The sequence below is a fragment of the Coregonus clupeaformis genome, chromosome 36 (genome assembly GCF_020615455.1).
Source record: "Coregonus clupeaformis isolate EN_2021a chromosome 36, ASM2061545v1, whole genome shotgun sequence".
NCBI classification, from domain to species: Eukaryota; Metazoa; Chordata; class Actinopteri; order Salmoniformes; family Salmonidae; genus Coregonus; species Coregonus clupeaformis.
The window spans coordinates 13620967-13646000 of NC_059227.1; the positions used below are offsets into that span (position 1 = coordinate 13620967).

The 25034-nt window shown below is 42.6% G+C and overlaps 1 protein-coding gene across 9 annotated transcripts in view; it reads right to left on the reverse strand.

Moving 5' to 3' along the window:
- ppp4r4 (protein phosphatase 4, regulatory subunit 4) overlaps positions 1 to 24750 on the reverse strand; it is a 137840-nt gene extending 113090 nt beyond the window's left edge. For 5 of the 9 annotated variants that reach the window (XM_041865032.2, XM_041865030.2, XM_041865033.2 and 2 more), the window contains exons 1-2: positions 23563 to 24422; positions 21490 to 21563 (exon numbers count right to left, since the gene is read on the reverse strand). In XM_041865032.2, coding sequence (XP_041720966.2) covers positions 21490 to 21520 — 31 coding nt within the window. In that variant the 5' untranslated portion in view covers positions 21521 to 21563; positions 23563 to 24422. Of the gene's footprint in view, positions 1 to 582; positions 960 to 21489; positions 21564 to 23562; positions 24423 to 24445 lie in introns of those variants that run through there. The other 4 variants (XM_041865028.2, XM_041865029.2, XM_041865027.2 and 1 more) reach the window with 4 other exon arrangements.
- Positions 24751 to 25034: the final 284 nt, after the last annotated feature.

Below are 25034 nucleotides of genomic sequence, written 5' to 3' on the forward strand. Positions count from 1 at the left end.
CTACATTGAACTATCGTTAGATGAGAACCTGTAGTAGGATTTTATCAACTCGTCTCGATATGGGTAAATGTTTACAGTAGATGGCCAATATGAAATAGGAAACGCAACACTTTTTTAATTGTATAATTTAAATGAATCCTCTCTTCACAGGTAGTTCTAAATATTGACAGGGGTTGGCTTTCATTTGAGTAATAGATTGACTGTAAAATGTGTATATTAGTTTGTGGCCAGCGACTTCTATACAGAGAACGCTGCAAATTGTCTATGCCATTTGAGTTTGAAAATGACAATGGTATTAAGTCCTGTGACGCGTATGACAAAATCAACGGTACCAAATTAAATATATTCATCTGATTGAAGCAATTGATTTAGTGTCAGCGTGATGACTATACACTTTTATAATATCTCCAATCTGAGGTAAAAAAGGATGTGTAATTCTACAAAATGTTATATGGTGAAAATGTAAGCTTGTGTAACACGTTTTGTCCACTATGGGGAGATTAGCGTAATATAAAAATGTAATATGTCAAAGTCATTCAATATTTTAATACACTGAGTACATAAAACTGAGCACCAACTTACCCAATTCACCTCCATCCCCGAAGCCGCCCGCCGTCATGCTGTAATAACACCGTTGGTGTCAGTGGACTTGGAGCCAACATTGTAGCCTACATTGACTGTGGACACAGGACCGGTTTTTAGCCTCGGCTTCATGGTGAATCCACTCTTCCACTGTTGGAAGCCATCGTAGTTGTTTGGGACAAAGTGAGCCCTGCATATGACTGAAGTGCCAGGGGTTCCCCTGACCCAATCTGCCCGCCTCATCCTCACAAAGCGGTCCCACTTTCTTCCCATCTGATCGCATTCCGGTAAACAGTGCACCAGGTTGTATAATGTTTTTTTACAAATATACTTTTCCCCCCTAGCCTACCACCAGGCCACTCCCTTCTTAACGTCAAAGCCACAATGTATTGTTGGCAGGGACTGAAACTAACTTTCTGGTCCACCAGCCACTGTGGCAGGTAGATTTTAAAATCTACCAGCCACTCAGATTTTTTACCATACAATTACACACACACACACACACACACTCATAAAAAAACAGATGAGCATGCTTTGTAATGTTTCTAAAACAATAAATGTATTACTAGAAGTGATGTGGTATATTGCTCAATGTTATTAAATTTTTTGTGACCCGAGTATTTTAACCAAAATATCAGAGACAAAAATGTTCAGCTGCCCTTTTAAGGGTGGGAGGTTACCATGGCAACAAGGGCACTCAAGTTGCTGAGTCAACAGTGACAATGTCCCTGTGAGATAGAAAATCTGACTAGCAAACAATGTGTCTTTGCTAGTAGTTGAAGCAAACTCAAACATTGAAAAACAACCTAGTTGTGAACAAAACAATGTATATAAATAGCCAAAAAACAGAAGAACAAAGTCTCACTTTAGTAGACTTGAGTAAATTAGACCAACTTTTCTGCCTGTGCGCAGCGCTTCTAAAAAAGTATCTTACTTAAAATCACAGTGCTCACAGCTCCCTAGTCAGGCAGTGTTGTTGCGCGCAAGGTCGGGTATTATAGGATTCATAGTTCTTTGTGTGGTTAGCTACCAGTTATGAAACAAAATGACAAACACTTTAAAAACAGCTACTGCACCATTTCTTTTGCTATAAATGTGCTCATACTTCACTTCTATTTGTATTTGCAAATGCGAGTGCAATGCTTGCACTGTGGAGTCCTGACCACCCGCTAATGTGGCTGGTGGTCAAATAGACATCTTACCCATGAATGCCAAAATCTACCCGCATTTGGCAGGTGGTGGGTGTTAATTTTAGGCCCTGATTGCTGGTATATGAGTTTTTGATAAATCAAATGAAATGTTATTTGTCACATGCGCCACATACAACAGGTGAAGACCTTACCGTGAAATGCTTACTTACAAGCCCTTAACCAACAATGCAGTTCAAGAAATAGAGTTAAGAAAATACATACTAAATAAACTAAAGTAAAAAATTAAATAATAGTACTGCAGGCAAACTGTACCTCAAACTGCGAAAAGTGTATAATTATTATATTTTTAGAAACTTTTGAATAAAGACTTTATATGGAATATCATCAATCTACGTTGTTAGATTTGTGGAAATATATCGTGCAACCTGCCCTTTAAGGAACTGAATTTCGATACTCATCAGTATTGATGATGGGGGTAAAACAGTAGGGCACTTTAGTGATGATATGAGACAGCACACTGGCTGGCTTGTGGGTGGGTGTGTGTGTGTGTGTGTGGGTCTGAGAGGAGAGGGGGAGGGTGTGTGTGTGGCAATCCCCTGCCATTTGGCACGCAGCACGTTGGCAGTGCTTGCTGGGACTTGTAGCGCAGCGCGTCACGGGCAGTATGAAAGCAGGCCAAAATAAATTGACAACCCAAATTATTGCGAAATTTGTCACGGGTCAAATCCAGCCCGCAGGCCTTGAGTTTGACACGTGGTTTAAATCAATACCCTGTGCAAGTGATGTTATCCTACTTCATACTTCCGGGGTCATGTCCCAGGTCTTTTGAAATGGCTTCAAGATTCTATCATAAAATTCATGAAATGCTGACATTTAATATATACACTACCGGTCAAAAGTTTTAGAACACCTACTCATTCAAGGGTTTTTCTTTATTTGTACTATTTTCTACATTGTAGAATAGTGAAGACAACAAAACTATGAAATAACACATATGGAATCATGTAGTAACCAAAAAAGTCTTAAACAAATCAAAATATATTTTATATTTGAGATTCTTCAAATAGCAACCCTTTGCTTTGATGACAGCTTTGCACACTCTTGGCATTCTCTCAACCAGCTTCATGAGGTAGTCACCTGGAATGCATTTCAATTAACAGGTGTGCCTTCTTAAAAGTTAATTTGTGGAATTTCTTTCCTTCTTAATGCGTTTGAGCCAATCAGTTGTGTTGTGACAAGGTAGGGTTGGTATACAGAAGATAGCCCTATTTGGTAAAAGACCAAGTCCATATTATGGCAAGAACAGCTCAAATAAGCAAAGTGAAATGACAGTCCATCATTACTTTAAGACATGAAGGTCAGTCAATAAGGAACATTTCAAGAACTTTGAACGTTTCTTCAAGTGCAGTCGCAAAAACCATCAAGCGCTATGATGAAACTGGCTCTCACGAGGACCGCCACAGGAATGGAAGACCCAGAGTTACCTCTGCTGCAGAGGATAAGTTCATTAGAGTTACCAGCCTCATAAATTGCAGCCCAAATAAATGCTAAAATAAATACTAAAGGACACCAATAAGAAGAAAATACTTGCTTGGACCAAGTAACACGACCAATGGACATTAGACTGGAGATTTTTGTTTCCAACCGTTGTGTCTTTGTGAGACGCGGTGAGGGTGAACGGATGATCTCCGCATGTGTATTTCCCACTGTAAAGCATGAAGGAGGAGGTGTTATGGTGTGGGGGTGCTTTGCTGGTGACACTGTCTGTGATTTATTTAGAATTCAAGGCATACTTAACCCGCATGGCTACCACAGCATTCTGCAGCATCCCATCTGGTTTGGTCTTAGTGGGACTATCATTTGTTTTTCAACAGGACAATGACCCAACACACCTGCAGGCTGTGTAAGGGCTATTTTTACCAAGAAGGAGAGTGATGGAGTGCTGCATCAGATGACCTGGCCTCCACAATCACCCTACCTCAACCCAATTGAGATGGTTTGGGATGAGTCGGACGGCAGAGTGAAGGAAAAGCAGCCAACAAGTGCTCAGCATATGTGGGAACTCCTTCAAGACTGTTGGAAACGCATTCCTGGTGAAGCTGGTTGAGAGAATGCCAATGGTGTGCAAAGCTGTCATCAAGGCAAAGGGTGGCTATTTGAAGAATCTCAAATATAAAATATAGATTTGTTTAACACTTTTTTGGTTAGTACATGATTCCATATGTGTTATTTCATAGTTTTGTTGTCTTCACTATTATTCTACAATGTAGAAAATAGTAAAAATAAAGAAAAACCCTTGAATGAGTAGGTGTGTCCAAACCTTTGACTGGTACTGTATATTTCTTTACAAATGTTCGAATTTTTCTTCCACTTTGACATTACAGAGTATTTTGTGTAGATCGTTGACAAAAAATGACAATTAAATCCATTTTAATCCCACTTCGTAACACAACATAATGTGGAAAAAGTAAAAGGGTGGGAATACTTTTTGAAGGCACTGTATATCTTTAAAATGACTGCGTTTTCATGAATTTGACGATGCAAATTTGAAGCTCATTCTAAGCCAACGAAATGGGGAATATGGAGGTAAAATTGACAGGTCACTTTCATAGGGTATAAAAACAAGATTAAATACTTACCTTAGGTGCTTTCTAGCCACAGTTAAACTTTGTTTAGACAATGTCCAATCCAGGTAGAGTCAATAGACACTCATAAATACCGTAGTAAGCTTAAGGTCAGGCATCCAGTTTCATAACTCATCGTAAACGTGTCAACCCATTCTTGTCCTCATGAAACATAGATGAGCGATACAACGCAATCTGTTTCTTTCTCACTGCATCTAATCCCTCTTGAACAGGAAATACCAACTAAATTATTAATAAATGCCCAATGCAGGCTCCAGAAACCAAACCTAACACACTAGGCACTTCATGGATATCTGAAAGAACTGGACAGGTATGAACATTTTGGTTGTAGCTCCAACTAGACTAAGTCGAATTTTCTCCATATTGCTTATTCTAATCCAATCCTATCAGATCTACACTTGTGCCTAGGAGCTAGGGGCATCGTGTGGGTTTGGGGGCAGGGCCTTTGCTTATATGTACAGTAAACTAGCCACCTAATAGCCTTTAATTACATCAGTTTGTGAGCAGAAGGGTAAGTAAGCACAGTACCTCCCTCCCTTTAACTGTGAATGGTATGGGGTTTTAATTGTTAGACAAATGGACCGGGTGATAGGATGCTGGGATGACTCGTTGGGAAATATGATCAAACATTAACTATATCGCTCCTGTAATTAGAGCCCAGCCCATTCAACTTTGATGGACCAACAAAACCTCCATTACATACTAACGACAGTGTGGCCACAGCTTGACCAGGATCTTGTTCTTTAGAGTGACGGGTCTAGACAGAAAGAAGACAAGTCAAATCGAGGAACAAGTGACTCCTCACACTCTGACGTCCCCAAAGCGGGACACGGCCGTCTGACTCTGTCGGGGACATATGGGTTCAATCAAACGCCATCACTCCCAGAATGCAATATTCATGGCCCGCGGGACATGGCGAAGAGCGATGGAAAGAGGCGGCGATACACTGAGATTAATGGTCTTCACAGAAGATAAAGATGGAGAAGTTAAGGATGGGTCAGTCTGAGCTCTTGATACGCTTCACAGGGCCAGTTATAACCTACATGCAGCTGGCGCTGATATAGCGCATTCGGAAAGTATTTAGACCCCTTGACTTTTTCCATATTTTGTTACTTTACAGCCTTATTCTAAAATAGATTAAATTTGTTTTTTCCCCTCATCAATCTACACGCAATACCCCATAATGACAAAGCAAAAACAGGTTTTTAGAAATTTTTGCAAATGTATTCAAAATAAAACACTGAAATATCATATATACATAAGTATTCAGATCCTTTACTCCGTACTTTGTTGAAGCACCGTTGGCAGCGATTAAAGCCTTGAGTCTTCTTGGAAATGATGCTACAAGCTTGGCACAACAGTATTTGGGGAGTTTCTTCCATTCTTCTCTGCAGATCCTCTCAAGCTCTGTCAGGTTGGATGGGGAGTGTCGCGGCACAGCTATTTTCAGGTCTCTCCAGAGATTCAAGTCCAGGCCAAGGTTCAAGTCCAGGCTCTGGCTGAGCAACTCAAGGACATTCAGAGACTTGTCCCGAAGCCACTCCTGCGTTGTCTTGGCTGTGTGCTTAGGGTCCAGAGCATATGAGCGGAGTGGAGCGGGAGCGAGCGTGGAGCGTGAGCGGACGGATTTTGAACAGAGCGCAGAGCGGCATTTTTAAAAGGACGGAGCGTCGCCCTATGTCCCGCTCCAATTTCGCTCGCTCACACCACGAGTCTGAAGCATGCTCAAGCCTGACCCAGAATCCATCTGTTTAATTTAATTTGTGTCGTCCATGAATTTGTATTTTATAGAGCGAGAGGAGCAGCAGCAGCAACAAGAGAAAAGGGTTGAGGAATTCAAAAGTTTATTCACTGCACGTAAAGGCCCAACCATAACAAGGGAGAGAAAAAGAGAGCTGGATGTAGCATTTTTTGAAATTATTTTCATGGACTATGAACCGCTGAGTAAAGGAGAACGCGAAGGGATGCAACACTTCGCCAGCGCAGCTCAACCGGGCTACACCCCCCCAAGAAACTATGATAAATTAGTACTTTACTTTGTCAAATTTACATCTGAGATGCCCCATTCACATGCTTCAGCTGGCGATCAAAAACGCCGTTAACAAGCACGACAACATTAATAGGCTGTTAGTGAAAGTCGGGCACCTGGTGAAAAGTGTACGCAAGAGCACAGAGGAAACCGACCAATTAGGTGTCCGCCCCACAAATGCCTGCGCCATTCGATGGAGCAGCCAGCTGCGGATGATTCAGTCGTTCATCCGGTTGTTCCAAAAATACCCGTTATGGTAAAACAAACTCAAGTCTAATGTTGCTAACATCACCCTGAATCAAGTACGGCAGCTGACGCACCTTGTCAGTGTGCTGACACCACTAGCAGACCTCACAGACAAAATGCAGAAGGAGCTGGGGAACCTGGAGATGATCCTCCCTGCTGTCACATAAATCAAATCCCTGCTCACCGATTACACTCACGCTGCACTTCCAAAGGCATCGCTGCTTTTGCAGAAACATTGGCAAACAACGTGTCAATTCGCTATGGAATATACTATACTGATTAACATCTCATTTTAGCGTCAGAATGGATAATCCGAGATGAGTCTGTATGCAACAAATTCGGGGAGATAAAGTAAGGCTGTGGTTTAAGCTAAAAGTGAAATACATGCAGATTTTGTTCCTTTTTTGGAGTGAGCGGGGGGCGATTTGAGTGGAGCGCGATGCAAACTGCGTTGAGCGCTGAGCGATAATGAGCGGACTGGCCTGATGTGGCTTTGAGCGGGGGGAGCGGAGGGGTGAACAGCTCCGTGAGCGAGGAGCTGAGATTCTCACCGCTCCACTCCGCTCATATGCTCTGTTAGGGTCATTGTCCTGTCGGAAGGTGAACCTTCGCCACCAGTCTGAGGTCCTGAGCGCTCTGTAGCAGGTTTTCATCAAGGATCTCTGTACTTTGCTCCGTTCATCTTTACCTCGATCCTGACTAGTCTCCCAGTCCATGCCGCTGAAAAACATCCCCACAGCATGATGCTGCCACCACCATGCTTCACTGTAGGGATCGTAACAGGTTTCCTCCAGATGTGACACTTGGCATTCAGGTTAAAGAGTTCAATCTTGGTTTCATAAGACCAGAGAATCTTGTTTCTCATGGTCTAACAGTCCTTTAGGTGCCTTTTGGCTAACTCCAAGCGGGCTGTCATGTACCTTTTATTATCTGGCCACTCTACCATAAAGGCCTGATTGGTGGAGTACTGCAGAGATGGTTGTCCTTCTGGAAGGTTCTCCCATCTCCACAGAGGAACTCTGGGGCTTTGTCTGAGTCACCATCGGGTTCTTGGTCACCTCCCTGACCAAGGCCCTTCTCCCCCGATTGCTCAGTTTGGCCGGGCGGCCAGGTCTCGGAAGAGCCTTGGTGGTTCCAAACGTCTTCCATTTAAGAATGATGGAGGCCACTTTGTTATTGGGGACCTTCAATGCTGCAGACATTTTTTGGTACCCTTCCCCATATCTGTGCCTCGACACAATCTTTCTCGGAGCTCTACGGACAATTCCTTCGACCTCATGGCTTGGTTTTTGGTCTGACATGCACTGTCAACTGTGGGACCTTATATAGACAGGTGTGTGACTTTCCAAATCATGTCCAATCAATTGAATTTACCACAGGTGGACTCCAATCAAGTTGTAGAAACATCTCAAGGATGATCAAAAGCAGCCAACAAGTGCTCAGCATATGTAGGAACTCCTTCAAGACTGTTGGAAAAGCATTCCAGGTGAAGCTGGTTGAGAGAATGCCAAGAGTGTGCAAAGCTGTCATCAAGGCAAAGGGTGGCTATTTGAAGAATCTCAAATATATTTAGATTTGTTTAACACTTTTTTGGTTACTACATGATTCCATATGTGTTATTTCATAGTCTTCACTATTATTCTACAATGTAAAAAATAGAAAAACCCTTGAATGAGGTGTGTCCAAACTTTTGACTGGTAATGTATGTGACTCGTTTCAGGAAACTAGGCATACAGTGGGGAAAAAATGTATTTAGTCAGCCACCAATTGTGCAAGTTCTCCCACTTAAAAAGATGAGAGAGGCCTGTAATTTTCATCATAGGTACACGTCAACTATGACAGACAAATTGAGAAAAAAAAATCCAGAAAATCACATTGTAGGATTTTTAATGAATTTATTTGCAAATGATGGTGGAAAATAAGTATTTGGTCACCTACAAACAAGCAAGATTTCTGCTTTCACAGACCTGTAACTTCTGCTTTAAGAGGCTCCTCTGTCCTCCACTCGTTACCTGTATTAATGGCACCTGTTTGAACTTGTTATCAGTATAAAAGACACCTGTCCACAACCTCAAACAGTCACACTCCAAACTCCACTATGGCCAAGACCAAAGAGCTGTCAAAGAACACCAGAAACAAAATTGTAGACCTGCACCAGGCTGGGAAGACTGAATCTGCAATAGGTAAGCAGCTTGGTTTGAAGAAATCAACTGTGGGAGCAATTATTAGGAAATGGAAGACATACAAGACCACTGATAATCTCCCTCGATCTGGGGCTCCACGCAAGTTCTCACCCCGTGGGGTCAAAATGATCACAAGAATGGTGAGCAAAAATCCCAGAACCACACGGGGGGACCTAGTGAATGACCTGCAGAGAGCTGGGACCAAAGTAACAAAGCCTACCATCAGTAACACACTACGCCGCCAGGGACTCAAATCCTGCAGTGCAAGACGTGTCCCCCTGCTTAAGCCAGTACATGTCCAGGCCCGTCTGAAATTTGCTAGAGTGCATTTGGATGATCCAGAAGAGGATTGGGAGAATGTCATATGGTCAGATGAAACCAAAATAGAACTTTTTAGGTAAAAACTCAACTCGTCGTGATTGGAGGACAAAGAATGCTGAGTTGCACCATACCTACTGTGAAGCATGGGGGTGGAAACATCATGCTTTGGGGCTGTTTTTCTGCAAAGGGACCAGGACGACAGATCCGTGTAAAGGAAAGAATGAATGGGGCCATGTATCGTGAGATTTGGAGTGAAAACCTCCTTCCATCAGCAAGGGCATTGAAGATGAAACGTGGCTGGGACTTTCAGCATGACAATGATCCCAAACACACCGCCCGGCAACGAAGGAGTGGCTTCGTAAGAAGCATTTCAAGGTCCTGGAGTGGCCTAGCCAGTCTCCAGATCTTAACCCCATAGAAAATCTTTGGAGGGAGTTGAAAGTCCTTGTTGCCCAGCGACAGCCCCAAAACATCACTGCTCTAGAGGAGATCTGCATGGAGGAATGGGCCAAAATACCAGCAACAGTGTGTGAAAACCTTGTGAAGACTTACAGAAAACGTTTGACCTGTGTCATTGCCAACAAAGGGTACATAACAAAGTCTTGAGAAACTTTTGTTATTGACCAAATACTTATTTTCCACCATAATTTGCAAATAAATTCATTAAAAATCATTCAATGTGATTTTCTGGAATTTTATTTCTCATTTTGTCTGTCATCGTTGACGTGTACCTATGATGAAAATGACAGGCCTCTCCCATCTTTTTTAAGTGGGAGAACATGCACAATTGGTGGCTGACTAAATACTTTTTTTCCCCACTGTATGTCAAGGGTCAGTAATTCACAGGAGAGGCAATTGAACATAAACATATCTTTTTTTTAAAAATCAAAATGCATTTTGGGGCAGAAATGCCTTCTGGAACATGTGAACATTCATGTGCCTTAATAACAAACTTGTATGACATCTGTAAATACTACACCCATTCAGCATTGTTCACACCCTCTTAAGCCTTAGCCCCATCCATCTCTTTAAGGATTCACATGAGGCCATGTACTAAACAACCAAAGACTTCAAGACCAAAGGCTGGTTTATACTACGGGTGTGTTCGTATATATTCAATCTGGAATGCCAGAGTGCGCTCTGGGCGTTCGTAAACTCAGAGCGTTGTCAGATTGTCTGTAAATTCAGAGTGTTTCGCTCTCGGAGCATTCAGAGCGCACACTGGGCGCTCTGGTCGAGGAGTAGCGTTGATCAGAGCGTTCTGACCTAACAACAGCAGTCAAGCACCCAAGCTAACTGGCTAATGTTGGCTAGCTTGCTAGCTACTTCCAGACACAAATGAGAGAACAGCTCACTCTGACCATTTTACTCACCCTAGCAGAGCTGGTTAGGCTCTTTGTATGTTATCCAGAGCGTTGGTGACTGTAACTGTGCTGCTGGCAACAATTGAATTACGCTTTTTTTGCCAACGTTTACTGACACCGGCCATATTCGACGAGTGTTGAGCGTTCTTAAATTCGTCATTTATTCTGCGCTCTGGCACACTCAGACGAGAGTGCTCTGAATCTGAAATCGGAGTAGACAGCCAGAGCAAATGTACCAGCTACGTCTATCGACAGTTGTCGCAGTGACATCATGAACATTCTATTGAAATGGTTACTTGCATAGTGGAGTCTTTTGTTTAGACGTGTAGCTAGCTAGCTAGTTAGTTAAACAATGACCATAATCCCAACTCATAACGTTACTACCCTGCATGAATCTGCAGGTAACTAACCAACCAAGTTCAATGTTCGCTAGCTAGCTAACATTAGGCTATAACTAGCAATGCAAATGGCTCTGAGATACGAATAATATTACTACACAGATCATACACCTAACGTTAGCTAGCTGGCTAACAGTACACTTTAACTCTTGTTAGGAATCCAAGATGGCGTAGTAGTGCAGTCCTGTTTTTGTCATGTGTCTGTAAATAGCCTGTAAATACCCTGTTTTTTTTTTATTTTTCGTACATATTTCCCTATCAGACTTTTCATCCTTCTACAAAATATACTTTCCTGCAACCCGCCTCACTCAATGTGGAACGGATTCTATTATTTATTTACCTTTTATCTAGAATCTCCAGTTGAAACTAGCTAGCCAGCTAACTAGCTACTTGCTATTAGCCACAGTTAGCGGTATTTCACCCAGAACATTGGATTTTCTGCGGGAATAATTTAATCACTGGACATTAATCACCGGAAAGCAAATAGCTAGCCGCAACCGAATGGATGTTGCTGTCTGGCTAATTCACCACTGCCCCCGATACAAGCACCAGTTAGCCTCGAGCTAGCCTAGAGCCAGGCTTATATCTACCTCTAGGTCTACCGGACGGGAGTAGCCAGCTGACTAGCTACTTGCTATCAGCTACCGTTAGCGGTTTTTTCACCATTGTCCGTGGCCTGCACCACCCACCAGCCAGCTCTAGTCTGGACTATTATTCGGCCAGTCTGCACTGTCTGCACAGTGTGTTATCGACCCAGAACATATCAGTTCTTCTGCCGGAATCACTGAATCACTGGACCTTTAACTCCGGATTCATCGCTACCAGCTAGCTGCAACAAAATGGACGTTGTGGTCTGGCTAATCATCCTGAGCTAGGCCCTTCTCCCGGCTATCTACCTCTACGTCAGCCGGACGGGACCACCTAGTGTTGACACGGAGCCCCGCCGATCCTACACGACTGGTCTGCCGACGAAATCGTCTGATGTGATTACAACAGGCTTCCCGTTACCACGTCGACCACGAAGATTCCATCTGCTAGCCCCGGCCCGCTAGCACACGCTAGTGCTTTAGCAGCCCCCGAACTATCCTATTGCTGTTCACCGGACCTTATGATAACTCAGCTATACAGCTGATGCCTGCTGGACTGTTCCTTTTTACGGTACCGCATCCTGTTTATGTTTAGCCTCAGCCCAAACTGTGTCGTCATTACCAGCTGTTGTCTTAGCTCTCTCAAATTACACCGTGATTGCTTTATGCCTCTCTCCCATCTCAATATGGTTAGCTTATTGTTGTTTCGGTTATTTCTAATTGTACTATTTCACTGTAGATCCCCCAGCCCAGCTAAACCTGCCTTAGATAGCTCCTTTGTCCCACCCCCCATACACGCGGAGACCGACTCAATTGGTGCCTCCAGTTATGCTATCTCTTTCATTGTTACCCAACGCTTAGGTTTACCTCCACTTTACTCATATCCTTCCATATCGTTGTCTGTACATAATGCCCTGAATCTTTTCTACAACGCCCGGAAATCTGCCCCCTTTATTCTATGTACCCAACGCACTAGAAGACCAGTTCTTAAAGCCTTTAGCCGTATCCTTATTCTAGTCCTCCTCTGTTCCTCCGGTGATGTAGAGGCTAACCCAGGCCCTGCAGCCCTCAGTATCACTCCTACTCCCCAGGCGCTATCATTTGCTGACTTCTGTAATCGCAAAAGCCTTGGTTTCCTGCATGTAAATATCAGAAGTCTACTTCCTAAGTTTGAGTTATTCACTGCGTTAGCACACTCCGCCAACCCTGATGTTCTAGCAGTGTCTGAATCCTGGCTTAGGAAGGCCACCAAAAATTCTGAAATTTCCATCCCCAACTATAACATTTTCCGTCTAGATAGAACTGCCAAAGGGGGTGGAGTTGCAATCTACTGTAGAGCTCTATCATACTATCCAGGTCTGTGCCCAAACAGTTTGAGCTTCTACTTCTAAAAATCCACCTTTCCAGAAATAAGTCTCTCACTGTTGCTGCTTGCTACAGACCCCCCTCAGCCCCCAGCTGTGCCCTGGACACCATATGTGAATTGATTGCCCCCCATTTATCCTCAGAGTTCGTACTGCTTGGTGACCTAAACTGGGATATGCTTAATACCCCGGCCATCCTACAATCCAAACTAGATGCCCTCAATCTCACGCAAATTATCAACGAACCTACCAGGTACAACCCTAAATCCGTAACCATGGGTACCCTCATAGATATCATCCTGACTAACTTACCCTCTAAATACACCTCCGCTGTCTTCAACCAGGATCTCAGTGATCACTGCCTTATTGCCTGCGTCCGTAACGGGTCCGCGGTCAAACGACCACCCCTCATCACTGTCAAACGCTCCCTAAAACACTTTAGCGAGCAGGCCTTCCTAATTGACCTGGCCCAGGTATCCTGGATGGATATAGATCTCATTCCGTCAGTAGAGGATGCCTGGTTGTTCTTTAAAAGTAATTTCCTCTCAATCTTAAATAAACATGCCCCATTCAAAAAATACAGAACTAAGAACAGATATAGTCCCTGGTTCTCCTCAGACTTGACTGCCCTTGACCAGCACAAAAACATCCTGTGGCGTACTGCATTAGCATCAAATAGCCCCCGCGATATGCAACTTTTCAGGGAAGTTAGGAACCAATATAGACAAGCAGTCAGGAAAGCAAAGGCTAACTTTTTCAAACAGAAATTTGCATCCTGTAGCACTAACTCCAAAAAGTTTTGGGACACTGTAAAGTCCATGGAGAATAAGAGCACTTCCTCCCAGCTGCCCACTGCACTGAGGCTAGGAAACACTATCACCACCGATAAATCTACAATAATCGAGAATTTCAACAAGCATTTTGCTACGGCTGGCCATGCTTTCCACCTGGCTACCACTACCCCGGCCACCAACTCTGCACCCTCCGCTGCAACTTGCCCATGCCCCCCCCGCTTCTCCTTCACACAAATTCAGACAGCTGATGTTCTGAAAGAGCTGCACAATCTGGACCCCTACAAATCAGCTGGGCTAGACAATCTGGACCCTTTCTTTCTAAAACTAGCCGCCGAAATTGTCGCAACCCCTATTACTAGTCTGTTCAACCTCTCTTTCATAACGTCTGAGATCCCCAGAGATTGGAAAGCTGCCGCGGTCATCCCCCTCTTCAAAGGGGGTGACACTCTAGATCCAAACTGTTACAGACTTATATCAATCCTGCCCTGCCTTTCGAAAGTATTTGAAAGCAAAGTTAACAAACAGATCACCGACCATTTCGAATCCCACCGTACCTTCTCCGCTATGCAATCCGGTTTCCGAGCTGGTCATGGGTGCACTTCAGCCACGCTCAAGGTCCTAATCAATATTATAACCGCGATCGATAATAGACAGTACTGTGCAGCCGTCTTCATCGACCTGGCCAAGGCTTTCGACTCTGTCAACCACCGCATTCTTATTGGCAGACTAAATAGCCTTGGTTTCTCAAATGACTGCCTCGCCTGGTTCACCAACTACTTCTCAGATAGAGTTCAGTGTGTCAAATCGGAGGGCCTGTTGTCTGGACCTATGGCAGTCTCTATGGGGGTGCCACAGGGTTCAATTCTTGGGCCGACTCTTTTCTCCGTGTATATCAATGATGTCGCTCTTGCTGCTGGTGACTCTCAGATCCACCTCTACGCAGACGACACCATTTTGTATACATCTGGCCCTTCATTGGACACTGTGTTAACAAACCTCCAAACGAGCTTCAATGCCATACAACACTCCTTCAGTAGCCTCCAACTGCTCTTAAACACTAGTAAAACTAAATGCATGCTCTTCAATCGAACGCTGCTGGCACCCGCCCACCCGACTAGAATCACCACTCTCGACGGGTCTGACCTAGAGTATGTGGACAACTACAAATACCTAGGTGTCTGGTTAGACTGTAAACTCTCCTTCCAGACTTACATAAAGAATCTCCAATCCAAAGTTAAATCTAGAATCGGCTTCCTATTTCGCAACAAAGCCTCCTTCACTCATGCTGCCAAACATGCCCTCGTAAAACTGACTATCCTACCGATCCTTGACTTCGGCGATGTCATTTACAAAATAGCATCCAACACTCTACACAGCAAATTGGATGTAGTCTATCACAGTGCCATCCGTTTTGTCTCCAAAGCCCCATACACTACCCACCACTGTGACCTGTACGCTCTTGTTGGCTGGTCCTCACTACATGTTCGTCGTCAAACCCTCGGCTCCAGGCCATCTATAAATCACTGCTAGGCAAATCCCCGCCTTATCTTAGCTCATTGGTCACCATAGCAGCACCCACCCGTAGTCTGCGCTCCAGCAGGTATATCTCACTGGTCATTCCCAAAGCCAACACCTCCTTTGGCCGCCATTCCTTCCAGTTCTCTGCTGCCAATGACTGGAACGAATTGCAAAAATCTCTGAAGCTGGAGACTCTTATCTCCCTCACTAACTTTAAGCATCAGTTGTCAGAGCACCTTACCGATCACTGCACCTGTACACAGCCCATCTGAAATTAGCCCACCCAACTACCTCATCCCTATATTGTTATTTATTTTGCTCTTTTGCACCCCAGTATCTCTATTTGCACATAATCTCTTGCACGTCTAGCATTCCAGTGTTAATACTAATTGTAATTATTTTGCACTACAGCCTATTTATTGCCTTACCTCCATAACTTGCTACATTTGCACACACTGTATATATATTTTCTGTTGTATTTTTTGACTTTATGTTTTTTACCCCATATGTAACTCTGTGTTGTTGTTTTTATCGCACTACTATGCTTTATCTTGGCCAGGTCGCAGTTGTAAATGAGAACTTGTTCTCAACTGGCTTACCTGGTTAAATAAAGGTGAAATAAAAAATAAAAAACTTTAAATGAAAACAACTTTCTGACAAAATTAGAAATGTGTCATATCTGAAAATATAGCTAGCTAGACTATCTTACCCGTATACATGGATGGACGCTTCTCCCTCTGTCACGGATGCCATGGTTGCCCTTAGTTTGAAGATGTAATCCGGAGACAGGTGTTTTATACAACAGCATCCTGTATGTTCTCTTTTCGACTCCCTCTGCATATTTGCAATCAAACGTCAGAATGTTCTCCATCTCCTTAGCTATCATACTCAAAATTCCACCAGGCATTTCACTGATTTCAAAACTCTGTCCACCAGAAAGTGGATAGCAACACTTTTGCAGCTCTACTATGTGATATCTTTCAAAAAAGCTGCGTTAGAAAGGATTACCTACACATACGCCTAGTTTCCTTAAACAAGTCACATATATAGACAAGTGTGTGCCTTTCCAAATCATGTCCAATCAATTGAATTTACCACTGGTGGAATCAAGTTGTAGAAACATGTCAAGGATGATCAATGGAAACAGGATGCACCTGAGCTCAATTTCAAGTCTCATAATAAAGGGTCTAAATACTTATGTAAATAAGGTATTTCTGTTTTTTATACATTTGCAAAAATTTATAAAAACCTGTTTTCACTTTGTCATTATGGGGTATTGTGTGTAGATTGATGAGGTTTTTATTAATTTAATCCATTTTAGAATAAGGCTGTAACGTAACAAAATGTGGAAAAAGGGAAGGGGTCTGAATACTTTCCGAATCCACAGGAGCGGAATGGGTGGAATGGTATCAAATACATCAAACACATGGTTTTCTATGTGTTTGATGTCATTCCATTGACACCGTTCCAGCAATTATAATGAGCCGTCCTCACCTCAGCAGTCTCCACTTATATACTCCTAACCCTAGACTCTGCAATTGATACTTTCATTTCCATGTTTATTTGAGCTAGCTGCACTCATTCCTCCCTCATCCCTACTATATCTTGACATATCTCATTCTGTTGATGTCTTTCCTATGAAGGGTCTTCATTTTCATCATGTGAAAGGGTAAAGAAAATAAGTTTTATAACCTACCAATGGCACAGGGTTCGCACTTTCGTCAATTTCTTGTCAGATCGTAAATCACCTCAGGCTTGACAGCTGCAGTTCTCAAGTGCCACACAGATACAGACCAATATTGTCACTGGGGGGTACCCATACTTACTCAAGAAGTAAACAAACTCAGCATGACCGGTGAAAGTTTCTTATGGATTTTTAAGACCTTCATTATGTTTATGAATTTAAGACCTTTATTATGCCATGTGATGTGATCACATGCAACGCATCATTGCAGTTCATAAAAGAACTTGAGTACACCTGAAATGGATCACTCACACAGATAGATTAAGATAGCCAGCTAGCTTGCTAACATAAACACACTTCGGAAGCAGTAGGAAGTGCATGAACATATTATCCTGATCGTGTTATGCAGTGATGCTGACTAGTGAGTCCCCGATCATTTTATGAAGCGTCCATAACAGTCACATCCGTTACGCTTAGAACGAGTACTGTCAAAGAGAGAAAGGCAACCAATTACACATCACCTAAGCCCTTGATGAAAGTTAGCTTTGCATAGAAAATGTGAATTCAATCATACTTGAAACGCGTCTACAATAACTACTTTTCTTCAAAAACGTTTCGGATGTGACACTGCCTGTCCAAATCAGCATTCTATCTTTACTAGATTGTAAATTTCTATACTAGCACTCAATGGACTAAAATTTGTTTGATATTGTTTCATTAACCTTCCGACTTGGTCAGAAACAAAGGGGGACAGATGTGAGTACCAAAACAAGTTCTGTGAACCATTGCCAAAAGCTATGAAATCTGGTTGACTGAAAAGCCTTATTTTGAGACTTTGTATCTTACCTTCCAGTAACAATAACACAACATTTGGAAAATTTAAAGGCCAACTGTAGTCTGTACTTCAAAATACACACATTCAAGGTAAATATGAAAGTAGTTTAATTAGGAAATTAGCTATTTCGTTTTTTCATGCTCAGATTGACCTTACCATTGAATTGCCACTTACATTTTAGTCATTTAGCAGATGCTCTTATCCAGAGCGACTTACAGTTTGTGAGTGCATACATTCTTTTTTTATTTTTCATACTGGCCCCCCGTGGGAATCGAACCCACAACCCTGGCGTTGCAAACGCCATGCTCTACCAACTGAGCTACATCCCTGCCGGCAATTCCCTCCCCGACGCTGGGCCAATTGTGCGCCGCCCCATGGGTCTCCCGGTCACGGCCAGCTACGACAGAGCCTGGATTTGAACCAGGATCTCTAGTGGCACAGCTAGCACTGCGATGCAGTGCCTTAGACCACTGTGCCACTCTGGAGAGCACTTACAGAAGAACAATAATAATAACCAACAGCAACAAATACAATAGGGTTTCTCGCAGCTTTGCTGCTTGATCCCCTAAAAATGCAATGTCTCACTCAGGACTCCAAATAAATCAAGGTCATTAGAAGGGGACACATGCAGGCCTAGCAGACGGCTAAGTTAGCATCGCACAGTGATCTCCACACATTCCCTGAGATCTCAAGAAATGACAAGCTAGCTTCTTGCTCCAGAAGTTTCCACGGTTTACTCAAGTGTGGTGTTGTTGGGAGGATGCAGATTCAAATGTTGGGTCTGCAGTGGCAGAGATGGACCCCTCTACACACAATCAATATGTAGTAACAGTCTATGTTCAATGGTTTGTAAACTCCCACATTTTCGAAACACAGCAAGACTTCTCCATGTGACTCATTTGGCAACTAAGTTGTTGCCTAGATGTCCAGTCAGGCATTTTCAATTGGCAACTTGAAGCCTAGATGTCCAGGCAGGCATTTTCCTATGTTCATTAGCTACGGCAGCGTCTCCCAAATTAGGTGTCGAGACCTGATTAGAAAATGGGGTCGCGAGAGAAACTCTGAAAAATTATATAAAAATGGGGTCATGGTAGGGATGTTAACGGTTAACCGTTAATCGGTTAGTTGCCGAAAATACATTTGACCGGTTATGCTATCGGTCTATAGATTAATTTGCATAATTTTGATGAATTAAATTGCCGTGTGTGTATTTTTGTTAGTCATCATGTATCTTACTTATCACACACGCACAGCATACAGAGCCTAGTTTGAGGAGTGGAATGGCCTATCACCTGTCAGACAGCGTGAGAGCAGCTCCTCAAAAAGCTGGTACTGGAGTGAAACGTGCTTTTATAAGCCCAGTCATTGCGCAACAAATAACAATTCTAAATGCAATCGCGTGTTAAAAACTGTTTTGATGGCCACAATGAAAAAGAGCTAGTATTTGTATTTCTCAATCTCAACTCGTAATTGAGATTGAGTGCTCCTCCCATTCGCCATTCGAGTGCATAGGCTATAGTCAACGGTAGGCTATAGTCAACGGTAGGCAGGCTATCAGCGAGTCACCTACCACTTTGAAATGGGAGCTTGAAGCAGTATAATTGTTTGAAACCTGAACGTTTTACTTTACTTCAAATACTGAGGAATGTCTTACTTTGCTTCAAAGTAGCCTAGCCAAAATCCAACCATAGAAATGTGGAGGCAATTATTTTATAGATTTCCTCATGCCATTAACCACCATCTCTCCTGTTCTATTGGTTTTCATATGAACTTTCTTTAGTTGTCCAGAAGCCAAAGGCACAATCCTAGTCATATTAGCAACCCATCATAGTTGTTGCTTTTAGAATCCCCCTCTTTCTAAGAGTCTAACAGAGATTTTCATCTCTGTTACATATGGAAATGCATGCATAAAGTGTGCTGTTTAGTAGGCTTGGGCGGTATACCCTATATACCGTATACTGTGGTATTTGGAAATAGCCACGGGATCGTTTTTCAATACCGTCAAAACTATTTATTTGAATTTCTTCAATAAATGTTCACTTGTGGCTACTTTTGTGGCTATTTTTTCAGTAAATAACTTCAGTCAACTTGCGCAATACGTTAGGAGATAAAGCAGATTGTGTTCTTCATTTCACCTGTCACATTATTTTACATTATCAAGCTTACTGTAGTTGAGCCAGTCACGTTACAGTTGAGCCAGTCACGTGTTTGTTTGTAAATAGCACAACGGGAGAAAGCGGGAGAAGGTGAGTCCAGCTGTGTATTGACAAGGGTCACGTTTTATATTGAAAGTGAACAGTGTTTTATTGCTTCAATAGAGTGATCAGGGACGTGCAACTATACATTAGTGCAACACATTCGGCAGAAAATAGCTTCATTTTCATCAGATGACAACAGAAGTGCAACCCTATTTGGCTGGCAGCCACACAAGTAAATGATCTTACAATGAAAAAGCAAGGTATTTTTTGCAAAAACGATGCATGGCCATCATATTTCTAATGTTTATCATAGAAAGAATGTAGCCAGCTACATCTGCTAATGTTTTGCTCAAAGTTAATCTTGCATTTTACTGGAGAAAAGTAGACTGGCTACACTTAGAAAAGGACAGGAGAAAAGCGCTGTTGATAGAATGCCCGTTTGTGAATTCTCATCTGAGTGGAGAAGTGCAACTGAAGCACAAAATGTGTCTGATGCCGAGCAGAAATTACAATAAGAAGCATTTTAGATCTGCAAGATATTTCTTAAGCGTTATATATTTTCTCCCTGCGTCAAAAACAAAGAATTCTGCGTTAACGCGACCACTAAGTTAAACTTGCTAGTTATCTAAGTAAGTGGCTGAATTAATAAGGTGAAGGGGCATCATATTGTGTTAACTTTCTGCCGTGTTTAAGAAGTCAAAGCCCTTTGGATGAGTTATCAGTACAGCTGCCACTGCTATCTTTTGATTTCCTTGCATTTTTTTCTCCTCTCTGTTCTCGGCCTGTCCATGGAAATTCACTAGTACTTGTGCTAATTTTGTTAGCATTCTGGTAATAGACGCCCAATTGGCTTTTAGCGTTTTCTTTGGCTCCCCCTTGTGTACTAAATCGGTAATACCGCAAATCCCGGGATGAGACAAGGACGGTATGCCGGTATGAAAATCTGGATACCCCCCAACCCTACTGTTTAGAACTGTGTTTTCCTGCAAATTGCATTTTGGCAAATGTTTGAAAATTACTTTTTATTAGCTGCTTCATTACAGCAGTTGCATGTTCAATAACAGGCTATAGCCTTTTGACTAAGACAATAGGCTTGCTATTGTTGCTTGTTTTGATTAATCTCTTAATGAAAAATGTCTGTTCTTTGTACGCATGCATAGTATTTTCTGTTGGTATTGTCATTTTATTGTTTGGAAAAAATGTAACTGTGTAGCTCAGTTGGTAGAGCATGGCACTTGCAACACCAGGGTTGTGGGTTAGTTTCCCACGGGGGGGCAGTATGAAAAAAAATGTATGAACTCACTAACTGTAAGTCGCTCTGGATAAGAGCGTCTGCTAAATGACTAAAATGTAAATGTAAAATGTTGACCGATTAATGAGGGTTGGTTAGTCGGAAGCTAAATTGAACGAAACCCCTGAGCTAATGTTTATTGCAGACATCAGATAATAGGTCCACCTTGCCCTCTGACCGTATTACTTAGGCTACACCTATTCAATCATTTCCAAGCATTTTCATAAGGGTCTAGAGACTGTATGTGATTCAAAATTACTGTGGTCTCTTACAATAGCCCTTCATTCTTGACCCTTTACCTGAGGAGGTAGACTGCCCGCTCAATGTCATTCAAATCCTCATCCACGGTCAGCTTCTCTATCTCTTCAGCAGTCTGAAAGTAGAACAGTAGACAAAAGATGATCAGAGATTAAGCAGTTCAAGCCAAATAAAAACAGACATTGGACAACTTTATAAAGGACACATCGCCATCTACAAATCCACTGTGCTGGCGACCAAATCGATAACTAAGCAACTTATGAGCATGCTTACTCACTGGGCACAAAAGTCAATTCAACCTTTATTCCACGTTGGTTCAACGTCATTTCATTGAAATTACGTGGAAACAACGTTGATTCAACCATTGTGTGCCCAGTGGGTAGCGTACACACGCGTACACACAAGGACTCCATTATGTGAATGTGTGTGTGTGGATGGGAGGGAAGGTTATCTACATTCTGGCCCCTTCTGTCGCCTCACTGGCTCTACCACTGTGACTGGGCATCCTATTGCACTAGTAATGACCTGTTTACCCAGACTTGAGTGGGGGAGGAGGAGGGCAAATTTGGGGTTGATGTGGTGAGGGCTGGACAGGATTCTGATCACGGCTCTAAATTGACTCAGCGAGTCATAAGTAAGGGGGTTGCAGCGAGGCACGACAGACTGACTGCAGTTATTTCTCTCTGTCCCCGTTTGCTTGCGTGGGAGAGCGTGCGTGGTGGACCGGGGGGAGTGTGGGTGTGTGTGTGCGTAGTCTCTTACGTTGAGGCTTCTCTCATTATCTGAGCCGCCTCACTCTGGATCCTCCTCGACACAGAAAACACCCGCCCACCTCGGAAGCAGCAGCCATGCATACACTATCGATAGATTGAGGTGACCAACTCCAATGTCAGAGAATGAGAGCGTTAAAGTAGCCTAACCTTTTCCTCACTACCCCGCTGGCAGCCTAACAAGCATTTAAAGAGAGGAGGAGGAGAAGGATGGGACTCTTAAACCTTTATGCATTCCCTAAGGTTGGCCATGTTTTAATATCACATTTGCACCAAGAGGATCCACAAACTACAGCAGGGAGGAAGAAAAAAAACGCTTGGGGGCCGGTTTTGGCCCTTGGGCCGCCTCTTACCAACCCCTGAACTACAGCATAGAGGAGGGTGACTATTTTTGATGGAGAGGAAATCCTCGACTGTGCTGCAGATACTGTCCGCAGTGGAGGAACGGGCAAGTGAGGGGGAGAAAGAGAGCCAGTGATGCAAACAGCTGACAGAAGCTGCGTCACAGGAGAAAGTAAACGTGTGGGCAACCCCGTTACATAGTCTGTTCTTGTGGTGATTTCTGCCGCGTTCAAAACAACTGGGAACTCGGAAAGCACAATTTAAGACAAATGGGACCTTGGAAAAAAACTAGGTCAAATCATAATGTCAGTGATCTTCAGGTCGGACCTCTAGAAAGAGGCCCGAGTTCCTGACTTGAAATTCCAAGTTGGATGACCGTTCAAAACGATTTTTCCCAGTAGGAGGTGTTATTTTAATTTTTTTAGTTCCCTGTTGTCTTGAACGCATTGAAGTCGGAGATTTCTGACTTCCCAGTTGTTTTGAACGCGACATTGGTTCGTGCAAGTAACGATTTCACAGGGGTTGCCTACACTGATCCTGAAATGATAACTGTCGCTGCCGTGTCGCCAGGCTACAGTGCGATAGCATGTTCCATTGACTATTAGTGCGAGGAACTAAAAGTAATGACATAGGCTAAGTCATGACAATGGCTAAGTGTAGGCAGGTTCCTATGTTTTGCTGTAATAAAGCAGAACCATAACTAAAAAGAAAAGGAAAATATAAATGACAGATGAAGGTGACAATAAGCATTGTCAACATAGCTACATATACATTTTCAGATACATATAGGCTATTCGTAACATTAACAAACCCAGGCTTCGATATCAGAATATCTAATCATAGACTATAATCGTGTTCTTTACTGATGTATGAAATTATTTCAATAACATTTCTACAAAGATAATTTTCTAAAGAAAAAGGCATACAAAACATCACGCAGAAAATAGTGAACAAATAGTAGAAGCTAAATATTTCAAACACAGCTATGCACTTGTCAAATACCTTTAGACTCCTGCGTATAGGTCTTTCGATGAACGTTAACTCTTGCAGATCGTCTACCTGCCCAAACAGACTGGACTGGTTCAAAGTCATTTTGCTGACGAACATCTGTGTTTTTAGTGTCCTTTTTGGAATAGCTGTCGCAAGTGTTAAAGCCTTGTCATGGTCTTGGCTCCAAACTGTGAATGTGTAAGATGAATTCTTTGATTTGGGGAAAGCTGATCCACCCACGAGAAAGCTTATTTGATGTTAGCTAACGTTAGTGCCTTGGAACTTGATGGGTAGCAGTGGTGAGAGATGATGATGCTGAGTAACGTTAGTTCCAAGCACATCCGAAAATGCATGATCATCTTCCTCTCTGATTTGACAGCTTTCTATCTATGTTTAAATAATGAAAAAAATATCCCACCTTGTCACTTACTATCACAAACAGTGATGCACTCAACAAAAAGCTCTCATCAACTATGTTGGTTTGGCTACCTAGCTAGCTTTTTAGAATAACACGACCTAAAAGCTTGCTACAGTTACCTGGTGCCCTTAGAGACGTCGTTTATTATCTTGAAATAACAGAAGCAAATGTTTCCAAGTTCAGTTCCTATATTTGCGTAGTTTTGACCTGTTCCAAGTGACAGCATGACGAAGTCCATTTCGATGGATGAAAGTGCTTCATTGCTGCTGACTAATAAACAGCTGAGACAGATTTAGCCAATGCAAAACTCTACATGTAAACCGAAAAATTGTTTGTCAAAATAGCTAACGTCAGCTAGCTATCTTACAACAACATAACTACCAAAGCAAAGCTTTGAAATCCATCTACCCACAGATGCTACCTATCAATAATCAAGTTAGCCTACTAACGTAGCTAGCTAGCCAGGTTGGAGTTTACCTGAAGTAGAGTGAGTAGCAGATTATGCCCTTTTTGCTGTGCTAAAAACATTACTATCAACAACAGAAAATATATATCTCTACTCCAAGCTAACAAAAAAACAATGAAGTAGCATGTTATAGTTTACGCGTTCATTTGCCAGACACCTTGAAAATATCTCTCTCGACCCTGTAATTTTCAACAGAATCCACGCACACGCATATACTGTTTACACCACGGAAACGCACTGCAGCGACTAAAGAGGTTTCCATGGCGACGACATGGTACAGTGCCTGGCTGAAAGAACGTAATGCACCTCTTATCAAATTCTAGTCCAGTACTAGATAAGATTGAAAATAGTTCGATTTGGTATAGAAGCGTGAAAATTGCCACACTTGTATCATTTTTCGCGCTGAAAACCCCCTGATATAATGCAATTTCAGCAAAGCCTCTGGTCGGCCTTTAGCGTCCCCTATACGTCAATGTGAAAATGCAGTTACCTGCTTTTACTTTTTGGGTTTAGATGGCCCCAAAATAGTTTAAAATGTTTGTATAGGTCTTTGTTTTTACCTTGATGAACGCAATAATTGTGATATTCTCACTTTCAAAG